The sequence below is a fragment of the Lissotriton vulgaris genome, chromosome 6, assembly GCF_964263255.1.
Source record: "Lissotriton vulgaris chromosome 6, aLisVul1.2, whole genome shotgun sequence".
In the NCBI taxonomy this organism is placed as follows: domain Eukaryota; kingdom Metazoa; phylum Chordata; class Amphibia; order Caudata; family Salamandridae; genus Lissotriton; species Lissotriton vulgaris.
The window spans coordinates 1,228,271,432-1,228,283,489 of record NC_141694.1 but is presented as its reverse complement, the minus strand read 5'-3'; the positions used below and the strand labels follow the sequence as shown (position 1 = coordinate 1,228,283,489).

Genomic DNA, 12,058 nt, shown 5'->3' with positions numbered 1-12,058 from the left:
CCCCCATCACATCTTCATTAAAGCAAACTCCATTATCGCACCCCATCTCCGAGACGTCATCAACTGCTCCCTCAACTCCGCCACATTCCCAGAAAGCTGGAAACACGCGGAACTCAGCGCCCTTCTGAAGAAGCCCACAGCTGACCCCACCGAACTCAAAAATTACCGCCCCATCTCGCTCCTCCCATTCCCTGCCAAAGTCATTGAGAAATCCGTCAACAATCAGCTCGCCGCCTTCCTCGAAACCAACAAATCACTTGACTCCTCACAGTCTGGATTCTGCGCCAAACACAGCACCGAGACCGCCCTCATCGCAGCAACAGACGACATTCGAACACTACAGGACAACGGAGACACAGTCGGCCTCATCCTCCTTGACCTCTCTGCAGCCTTCGACACAGTCTGCCATAGCACCCTGATACAACGCCTCAGAAACATCGGAATTCAATGAAAAGCATTAGACTGGATCATCTCGTTCCTCGCTGGAAAAACTCAGAGAGTCCGCCTCCCCCCTTTTAAGTCAGAGGCCACCGAAGTCATCTGCGGCGTCCCGCAAGGATCATCACTCAGCCCAACCCTCTTCAACGTCTACATGAGCCCCCTCGCAACCATTGCACGTCAACCCAACCTCAACATCATCTCCTACGCTGATGACACTCAGCTGATCCTCTCACTCACCAAAGACCCAATCTCCGCCAAAACCAATCTACATGATGGGATGAAAGAAGTAGCCGAGTGGATGAAGCAAAGCCGTCTAAAACTGAACTCGGACAAAACGGAAGTCCTTATCTTAGACTCACCCCCCTCCGCCTGGGACGACTCTTGGTGGCCAACGGCACCAGGAAAAGCCCCCATACCGACGGACCACGCACGGAACCTGGGCATCATCCTTGACTCCTCACTCTCAATGACCAGACAAGTCAACGCCGTCTCTTCTTCATGCTTCAACATCCTACGCATGCTCAAAAAAACATTTCGCTGGATCTCCACCGAAACAAGAAAAACGGTCACCCACGCACTGGTTACTAGCCGTCTGGACTACGGAAACACCCTCTACGCCGGTACTACCGCAAAACTGCAGAAAAAACTCCAACGCATCCAAAATGCTTCAGCCAGACTCATACTTGACATCCCCCGCACAGACCACATTTCCATTCACCTGAAAGACCTTCACTGGCTCCCCGTCAACAAGAGGATAACGTTTCGTCTCCTCACCCACGCACACAAAGCCCTATACGAACTTGGACCTGATTGTCTCAACACGCGCCTTTCCTTTTACACCCCCACCCGCCAGTTACGTTCGTCCAACCAAGCCCTCGCCGCTGTGCCGGGCATCCACAAAGCCACCATGGGGGGGAAGATCCTTCTCCTACTTAGTGGCCAAAACCTGGAATTCCCTTTCCACCCACCTTGGCCTTACTCAAAACCACCTAGCCTTCAGAAAACAGCTTAAAACCTGGATATTCGATAAGTAAACCTCCCCCCCTTCCTCAAGGGCCTTGAGACCCGCTGGGTAAGTAGTGCGCTATATAAATCCCGACTTGACTTGACAAGGCCACTATAGAGAAATGTTATCATGCTCCAAGTCCTCAGGTAAGTCGAAGACAAAAAACACAAAAAGTGGCTCCCTTATTCCTGCCACTCTTCACAAGATTAATTGAGCAGACTCCAGGGGACCTCGAAGTCACAGTCTTAGTCTCCCACCTCATAACCGATCCCAGTGCTAATTCTGGTCAAAGTCAAGTGTTTGGGTCCATCGGCGAATCCACAGCAGATCCAGGCCTTCAAAGAGGCCATGCTGCAGATCTTCAGTACCTTACTGGATCCCTCTGATATTGTGGTGCTGTCTATCAACCATTGCACTAGCCTTCCCTTGATGGAGGGTAGAAAGGCTTTCAGTGCCAGTCAGATGACATGGAGCTCCAGCATGGTGATGTGGATTCTGGACTCCGCCAGAGACCAGAGTCCTCGGATTTCCACCTATGCCAGATGATGGCTCCATCCCAGGAGTGACCCATCTGGTTGGGGAAGGGAGAGGAGTCTGCAGCCAATCACAGTTTGTCAGCCACCACTGCAGGTCTCGTATAGTTCCCGCTGAGAACTGGACCATGTAGGCGAGATTACTCTGATGCTGCCCCCACTGGAAATTCTGATCCCACTGCAGAGCCCGCATAGGCTATCTGGCATGCATCACCAGCAGGATGCAGCTACCTCAGAGTCTTTCTCACAGAAATCCAAAATAGAAGCGGAAACATCAGAATCATAGCCTGAATATCCTGGAATCGCTGCTCTGGAGGATAAGCCCGAAACTGCACAGTGGCTAAAACAGCTCTGAAGAAAGGGAGCGTCTGAGAGAGAATCAGGTCTGACTTCGGCACGTTGACAGTGAACCCCAGCGAATGTATGAAGGTTCGTCATAGTCTGGAGGTGGAAGATGACAGCTTGGAATGAGCCTGCCTTCAACAGCCAGTCGTCGAGATTGGGGAAGAGTGACACCCCTGATTTGCGCATATGAGCTGCGATCACAACCATTACCTTAGTAAACACCTGAGGGTTACTGGTCAGGCCAAAAGGGAGCACAGTGAACTGGAAATGCTGGCCTACCATAAAACCCCAGGTAGCACCGATGGGCCGGCAGGACAGGATTGTGGAAATAGGCATCTTGCAAGTCAAATGCTACCATCCAGTCTCTTGGGACCAGGGTAGACAGGACTTGAACTCGTTGGAGCATCTTGAATTTTTCCTTTTTGAGGAAGTAGTTGAGGGCTTGCAGGTCTAAGATAGGGAAAATGCCCTTGTCTGTTTTCAGGACTAGAAATAGCAACCACAGCCTACTTCTTGTGCCCGACCCTCTCTATGGCTCCCTTGACAAAGAGAATCATATACACAAAACCTTGCTTTATTCCTGGAATAAAATTAAATGATCCTCCTTCAACCGGTCGTAGGATGGAGGCATGATCTCGAAGGGGACTATCTGGAGGACCACACTGTCCAGAGGTGGAGGTGATGGCAGATCCTGCCATCAACTGGACGACAATGGTCTTTAAGGGAAAGACTAGGAGGTTTGGAGGCTGAATCTGCCAGGGGGTGGAGGTCTGACCCAACCTCTAGCTGGCTGACCCACTTGATTGAAACAAACTGCAGCCACTTTGGGGTTGCTGAACTTGTGTGGCTCAGTGGCTTGGGTATGGCTGTCGTGGCTGAAAGCCCCTTCTGTAGGCATGAAAGAGGTAAAGGTTTTTGAAAGGCCTAAGGACTTGGGCATTGCCTGTGAGCCCTTAAAGCGCTCCAGCGTTGTGTCTGCCTGGTCTCCAAAGAGACGGGTGCCATCAAAAGGCATGTCCATGAGCGAGGCCTGGATATCCCCCGAAAAGCCAGATGTTCTCAGCCAGGCATGGTGTTGGACAACCACTGTCGATTAAATCACTTTGCCCAGCGATTTGGTCGTGTCTAGACCACATCGAATGGCATACTTTACTGTATCGCTCCCATCTGACACTGCTTGGGAAAGGACAGCCTATGCCTTCTCCAGGACTTGCTACAGCACTTGCGCAACAGTTTCCTATAGAATGTGGGAATAACAGCCAGAAAAGCATGCTGTGTTTATTAACCACAATGCAAGGCTGGTTGTAGAAAACATTTTCTTGCCCCAACTATCTAGCCTCGGGGTTTTCTATTCACAGGAGCCGCTGGGCTTGTAACAACACCAGGTGGCACATGTGGACTCTGAAGTTTTTTTTTTTAAACAGATTTTATTTGTCAAAATAGAACATATGACGCAGATCTCTGAACCCCAGAGACAACTGCTGCATGAAAGATACAAAAATTGCCTTTGACCATTTTACATATTTTAAAGACAGGAGAATATGAAAGGCAATACAAATAAAATCAAACCCTCCAAACAACCACCCTCTCCCACCCTCCCCACTCACCAGTGCACCGTCCCCCTATTCCGGAGAAACATATCACTAATTCGAACTGCCATTGGTCAACACAAGAGCCCATCTTCCACAACACAATTTCCTGCTGAGGAATTGCAGCCAACACACAAAGGAATGCAAAGAGCGGGGGAGACCCGCAACAAGGGTCTCAGGCGTCACACGGGGTTCGGTTTCGGTCCCCCCGAGGGATCTGAAGTTTTAGTGGCTCAGTGAACTCTGCAACAAGAGAACCTCAAATTCTATCTAGTTGTCAGAGGCGACAGCTAAATATCTGAAGTTGGGCTGGTGGCAAACCCCTTTCCCTACCCCACCTATGGCTAATCGTTCTGAATGATGCATCATTTCTGGTTTGAGGAGGGGAGACCAGATGACTAGTCTCCTTCGGATACCCCCATCCACATTGGCAGTTTGCTTTGAACTAAAAGCCTTACTTCCGTCCATCAGTGGAGAATGGATACGGAACCGACAGATCAACACCATCACCTCCTGCTGCTTCAACATCCTCTGCATCACCTTAAATGGATCGCCCCAGAGTCAAGGAAGATAGTTACCCACGCACTCACCAGCAGACTGGACTACGGGAACACACTATACACCAGCATAAACAAGTCCCTACTCTGAAAACTCCAGACCATACAGAATACTGCCACCTGACTCATTCTCGGCATCCCCCGGCACGAACACATCAGCCAACACCTACGAAGGCACCCCGTGGAGAAAAGAGTCACCTTCAAAATCCTTACCCACGCCTACAAATGCCTACACAACAGCGGACTTAAATACCTAAATGACAGAATCAACCTCCACGTACCCAAATAAACCTTCGATCTTCAAACCTCAGATTGGTTGAAACCCAGCACATCTGCATAGCCAGAGCAGGTGGAAGGTCCTTCTCTCACATCGCGGCCATACCCCCGGCAGACATCAGACTCGCCCCCACCCTGAACACCTTCAGGAAAGCTCTAAAGACCTGGCTGTTCAGCTAAACGGATCTGCAACCCCACTCCCCCCCAGGCCTTGAGACCGATACGGATGAGTAGCACACTCAAGAACCCCTGATTGATACAGGTTGTCACAGACAACACTACTGTGTTACTGCAACAGGCACGGTTGAGTGGGGTCATGGGTCCTGTGCCGAGATGGTACAAGGCGTCTTTCACCAATGGTGAGATGCCTGGCTTGATCTTTTCACCACTGCTGAGAGCGCACAGTGTCCAAACGTTTGTGTGTTTGGGTTCCCCGGGCAGTACATGCCTTTCAATTACACTGAAGTTCATGACTCAACTACCTGCCGCTACTTTAAGTTCTGAAGAAGATTAGAAATGGACCAAGTTATGTTGTTATATGATGTTGATTTGTAGAGTGCGATAATCACCCATGAGGGTATACAAGTGCTGGAGCAGGAGTAAAGGAGAGAAGCCCTCACAAGGTTTTTGGAACAACCAGATCTAAAGTTTCTTGTGGAACTCAAAAAGTGAGGAGGAGGTTCCGATGTGCTGAGGGAGTTAATTCCTAGTTTTGTGTGCAATGTGGTGCTTTTGGGAGTGAAAGTGAGGCTGAGCGCAGGTGTCTGTCTGGTGGAACTGTATTCGTCTCTTCTGGTATGCTTGTGCGAGGCTTCTTGTATGTGTGCATGTGAACTGGCTGCGTTTGTGAATGGGGAGCCAGTGAAGCTCTCTGAGGTGAGATGAGGGTCCGGTGTGGAAGGTTGAGGATGAGTCTTGTGTCTGCGTTCTGGATGGACTGGAGTCTTTGTGTGAGCTGCTTGGGGATTTCGGTGTAGACTGTTTTGCCATATTAGAGTCTGCTTGTGATGAGTGCCTGTGAGACAGTTTGTCTGGTGCTCTTTGGCAGCCATTTGAAGATCTTTTGGAGCATCCGTAGGATGTGGAACAGGCAGTGCTCACTGCATTGACTTGTGCTGTCATGTTGAACTTCTTGTCCAGGTTGATTACCAGGTTTCTGGTGTGGTCGTTTGGTGTTGGTCCTAGCTCAGTTGACCACCACGTTGTGTCCCGCTTAGAAGGTCTTGTTTCTAAAGACCAATATTTCCTGTATTGTCAGAGTTAAGCTTCAGGTACTTGGTTTTCATACATTTTGCTACCACGATCATGTAGTTGATGAAGTCGGTAATGGTGGTTTTCATGTTGTCCGACAGGAAGCGGATTAGATGTGTCTCATCAGCCTTGGAGATAATGCTGATGCCTTGGGGTCTGAAGGTGTTGGTGAGTGCTGACATATAGACATTGAAGTGTATAGGGCTGAGGGGCGATCCCTGGGAGACTCCTCAGATCAGGTTCTTTGATTCCAATGTGAAGAGTGGCAGTCTGACTTTTTGTGTTCTTACCATGATGAAGGTGCAGATTCATTTGAATACATATCCTTGGATGCCGATCTTGTGGAGTCTTCTGATGAGTCTGTTGTGGGCGCCTGTTTCGAAAGCTGCAGAGAGGTCGAGCAGGATGAGGGCCGCTGATGACTCCTCACAGTCTAGGATGGTCTGGATGTCATCAGTGCCTCTATGAGGGCGGTTTCAATGCTGTGTTTTTTTCGGAATCCTAGTGACTCCAGATTGGGCCAGCAGAACTTTTGCCGTCAACAGCTGTCCTCTGATTCAGCTGCCTCTTTAGGAAGAGCTTCTATCACAACAGCAGGGATTGGTCCTTGACCAGAGCTTGCACAACTTGCACATCCATGCTTAGAGATTGAGCGGTGACAGTTGAAAGCCTTCAGTCACACTTCCAAAGTAGTGAATGTGATTTTGAGAGCCAGACTTCCCTCTAGTAAGACCAGCTATGGAGGATGCTGGGAGAAGTTTTTCCCCCCAGCACATCTAACTCTACAGGCCCATTTATCGGATGATGATCTTTCCTCCTGGTCTCTAGACCAGCCAGGCCTTTCTGTAGCAACAGTTAAAGGTTATTTGTCGGGACTCTCACGGTCTCCATTTGCCCAAAGGGGACTGGTACCCTTGGTATGGTCCTGTGCGGCTCCGGTCAGTCCTGGTGTCCTCCCACTTGGTAGGTGGACAGATCTGACCTCAGAGGCGCAGGGTCCTTTTCCTGGGAAGCTGCTGCGTCGGGCTGGCAGGGGAGCAGCAACTCAGTAGACTCGGCCATGCGTTTCATGCCTGCAGGCGAGTAGCTCCTCAACTTCAAGAGAGATTGCCTGGCGATTTGTGAAGGCTGGCAGTCTCCCAGGGTTTTTGAAAGTTGGTCAGCTGCAGGAAGAGTCACTGGGTCACGATTGTCAACACTTAGTGTGGCAGACAGGGTTTGGTGCTGAAATTCTCGCTTTTTCTTGTGGTTCTCAGTGTCCTCCTCCTCTTGATCTATCACATCTGAGTTCCTGGTGTCAGGGATGCCACCTAAATACTTAATTTAAGGATGTTATGGGGAGTGACAGGTAGTAGCCAATGGGCTACTTACCTTTAGTGCATCTACACCCTCTTGATCACCACTCCCTATGGGAAGTGGGTGTAACCCTTGCCTAAAGAGCCTAATTCTGCCAAAATGTCGAAAGTCTTGCTCATATCAGATGACCCCCCTTAGGTGTGGTACTAGCCGTAGAGGGGGACACACCTCTTGACTAGCTAATTTTCCTACCTGTCTTGGTGCCAAATAGGCCTTGGACAGGCGGTGGCATTTCCCATGTCTAGAGAAGCCTTAGGTAGCATATCAAAAGACAGCAGAGGCCTTTGAAACCTTCTGCCTTGATATGCTGATTACTTAGCCATCCTGCTCCGAGGAGGTGACAACACCTTCGACCGGAGCAGGTCTTGTTTCTACCCTCAAAGAGCACAGGCTCTTTCTCCTGCAGGGGTCAGAAATGTGTTTGTGGTGGCAGGCTGGTCTACACCAGTCAGCCAGAGCACTAGTAGTAGGTAGATTGTCGGGGGAGCTCTTAAGTTGCCCTCTAGTTGTGTGTATTAGTATATCCATCACTGGAATCAGTGTGGGTTTATTAATACGAGATGCTTGATACCAAACATCTCTAATTTCAGGGAAGCCCTCACGTAGATGGGGAACTTTTAATTAAGAGTGTCCAGCATAAGTACTTAAAATGGCTTCCCTGTCCACTTGTAATATCTAAGAATCCACTTAGACATCACAGGGGCATATCTGCTCATGCAGATATGTCCATACAGGTGCCCCCTGCCTTAGAGCTGGAAGGCCTGCTGTAGGGGTGACTTACCTGTACTGCATGCAGTGTCGGTAGGCATGGCACACAGGAGGTGTGCCAAGTCACATCTTCACCTTTCTCTGCCCCATGGCATGCAGCTTGAAATGGTAGTTTGCCTATTGGTGGTGAGGGGTCCCTTAGGGTGACATAATATATGCTTCAGCTCCTAGGGACCCTCTTTAGCCCTTCTTGCCCTGGGCACCATTTACTAGGGACTTACTGAGGGTGCTGAATGTAATGCCAATTGGGGAACAAGTTCCAGTTTTAGAAAAAAAGATATGGCACTTATGACCTGAATTGCAGGAACCCAGGGCACTTCTGTCAAATTTTCATCAGATACCAGGCTAAAAGTGGGGGTGACCATGTCAACCAGAGGCACTTTCCTATGCCACTGAAATTCAAAGTCACAGTTTAGATTTCGGATGATTCCAGTGTTCCTTTGAGGACAGTCCAGTCCCATGGAAAACAGCATAGTATAATATGCACAGACAAATTGTTTCCATGGTAATGACAGACATCCTTAATATCTACCAGGCTACTGTGGCTCTTCCAGATACAGCTCTTCTTGCCAGAGCTGTGCTTAAGGTGCATGGGATAGGCAGGCAGCCCATTTGATTTGTTGGGGAATTGGATAGTACCCATGCACTTGCAGCAGTTCAGATGTTCGATCTCAAACTGTAACCCTCCTTTCTAGAACTGGCCTGATTCATGTAAGGTAAACCAAAACTAGGGTTCCTGATCCATTGCCGTTTACACCAATTCAGAACCATGTAGACAAAGCCTTGCTTGTTTGTTAAAATACATACAGGGTGGCCCTGCTTATTATGTACAGAAACACTTCCCACAGACACCTGTGCAGGGACCCTGTCAAACCAAACTATATTGCTCTACCAGGGAGAGCCAGCAGTCAGCCTCCTCAATTTGGTGTGCAGATAAAAAGGCCTGTGTGCAACACATATCCAGCAGCCGCCAACACACATCTGCCATATCATAGATTGGATATGGTGATGCTGGTCACTAGTGTTAAAGGAAGTTGCTCTTTGTATGGGGCTCGTGGAGTCTACTAGAGCCTATATCTTTGCCAGAAATAAACAACAAAAATATGTGGAACACCTGCCATGTGACAGAGGTCACTTTTGCAGGAAAACATACTGGGTTTTTGTTCAAACGAGTAACAGGACAGGACATGCCCACTGTGAAGGGAATTTCAATTCCCTTGTTTCTATCAAGATTTTACGTCAAAAGTACAGTTGTGCTGTATATAGCAGCACAGATTGTTACATTTAGGGACAAAATAAAGGGAATTTGGAACCACTACAGCAATATTTGTAACATGTCTTTGGCATGTTTTATTGTTTTCCCTCTACCTATAACTAGACCTATGGCTACCTAATAGCCTGTGACAACAGAACCCCAATTATCCAATTCAGGGAACCTTTTGATGATTAGTGAGTGTCTAAATATCCAATAAAACCCCATTCCTTTTTATCTTGCCACCACCAAAGCAGGGCCTCAGACAAGGCATGCTGACAATGCTCCACCCTATAAAAGACATGATGCATGCATCCTGCCAGCATCACCACCTCAAAATACACTGCTACGCTTGGCATCATTTGTTTCCCCTACCCGGAAAATAGGCCCGTTCTGCCATCTTGCCATGAACAACTCATAAAACAGGCCCCTATGCCACACGTCCTCTGTCACCTAACCCATAAAACAGACATCTGTATCTGGCATCCAGCCACTCCATTAAAATCAACCACATAACTGATTTCCTACCATCTCTCCCGGAAATACTCCTATACCTTTTGTTATTAATCTCTCTCTGGCACTCCTCCAAAATAGGCTACTAAACCTGGCATCCTGCCACACCAACCTTCACAACATACTCCAAATAAAGGTCTGTTGCCAAATCCCACCCCATCAGAACATACTCCTGGTGTTCAGCCATTCCAACAGGCCGTCATACCTTGCACTGGGCACCCTCTGCCACATCAGAAAGTAACTTCTTTACTTGGCATCATGCCATTCATTTCTAAACAATACCATCATTACTGGAATCCTGCAAAATACAACCCCATAACTGGTGCCCTCATCCAACCCGCTATCAGACACCTCGCACCCTACCTTACATTTCTAAAGTGGATCACATATCTGATGTTCTGTTCTCCGAAACCGAGCCTGCCACCCTCAGATATCTACAGCCTTCCCCGCCCGAGTGACTTTTTCAGTATTCCTGGGACAGACATATCATGGGGCTACAGCACAGCGTGATTGAGGTAAGAAAGCAACAAGATTCAGAGGAGATAGGGAGACCATGCTTACCACACATACCTGGCCAGTCCAGCGTGCCCGGTGAGGGGTGTGTGGATCCTTACTCCACCACAGTGCCCTTCCTTCCTAATGGGGGTATCCTGCAGCAGAGTACTGAGGTGGTGAAATGGAACCCTGTCCTCTCTTGGCACCTAATCAAAGGGCTACCTTATTGCAAAACTGTCAGTTGAAAAAAATATGTATTTAAGGGAGTTGCAAAATTGGATAAGGTCTATGGACTCACTAGTGCTGCAAACGTGACGACCGCATTACTTGAGAGTCAAAGAAAGAATGGCCAGTGTACTGATTGCCTTAGATGCTCTAATCTGAAACCCATGTCCTACCAGTTAATTATGCCCGTGTCACTCATAAATGGCTTTACTTGTATAAAATTATCTTCTAAACAATAACCAGCTTTGTTGACTCTCCTTTTCTTTTATTAAGACCTGGGAGTAGGAGAACTGATTCCTGTGGACGTTAACCACCTGAACATCTGCAAACCGAAAAAGAAGGATTCCTTCCTATACAAACGAACATTACAGTTCATCCAAGAGGCTTTGGCGTAGGACTTGGGAAGTACTGTACTTGATATTGTAATTTTTATCTACTCACGAAAACTATGACGTGTGCCTGTGTACTTCTGACCTAACCAGATGGAAGTGAGGACCTTAGAAAACCTGAATATTCTATGCTAGAGTACACTGTTCTCATGTCAACAACGCAACATTTGAACCTAAAGGATGGAGCAAGCGTTTCAAAGAGATAATTGGACTGGAGTTAACATTTTACTTCTTGAGAAGGCCATCTGGCTCTGAATTCCAAATAATTACCACAATCATAATATTTTCTCTCTATGTAAATATCAGAAATAGGTACCATTCCACATTGCAGTATTTATTTTCAACAACAGTAACTTGTTTGAAATAATATCGGCTTTCAGCGGCATAATGGGAAGAAATAAAAAATTAAGTATAGCTGCTTGATCATTTTTTACATTATCTCACTATAAATGTTTCATGTCCCTTCGCTGTTTTTGGGGTGGGTTGGAGGGTGAAAACATTTAGTAATCCTTGAGACGAAAGGTATAGATGTCTGAAGGTGAATACTGCCCATGGGTAGTGGCAGAGAGTAATTCTGTCTGGCACTTCCTGACAAAGGAAGATTCTAAGGTGGTGAATCATTTTGACTACATGTGAAATAGGTCCAAAATGCCCTCCATTTTTTCCAGTTCGCCAATGAGATAGACCTGGGACAGAAAAAATACCTAAAGGGTGCATTCTTATTAGAATGTGACAAAACCACTTGTGTTTTGCATTGTGCACCACCTTGAACTGTAAAACAGACCAGGAAGGTAGGTGTGCCCTTGGCTGCCCTTTGTTTTCTACACTAACACTACCCCTCCTCGGGGATTTTTCTCTAATGCATGCTGTTGATACGGGCTATCCTTCTCCCTGAGCTCGCACTCAGGAGGAAGAACTCAGCTGTGCATAAGAATACCCCGTAATCACAGCTTGCCCTTTAAGGTTCACCCATGGACGAACCAGAGTGAATATGACAGAAGAGGGCAATGACGCTGGTGGAGTGAAGGCCAGAATCTCTACCTCACCAAATGTCCCTCTAAG

At 47.8% G+C, this 12,058-nt stretch overlaps 1 protein-coding gene across 1 annotated transcript in view; it reads left to right on the top strand.

The window, feature by feature from the left end:
- Positions 1-11,410, top strand: part of SERAC1 (serine active site containing 1) — a 293,263-nt gene extending 281,853 nt beyond the window's left edge. Inside the window, exon 15 of the mRNA XM_086927320.1 lies at positions 10,881-11,410. Coding sequence (XP_086783446.1) covers positions 10,881-11,002 — 122 coding nt within the window. The 3' untranslated portion in view covers positions 11,003-11,410. The remainder of the gene's footprint in view (positions 1-10,880) is intronic.
- The last annotated feature ends 648 nt before the right edge of the window (positions 11,411-12,058 follow it).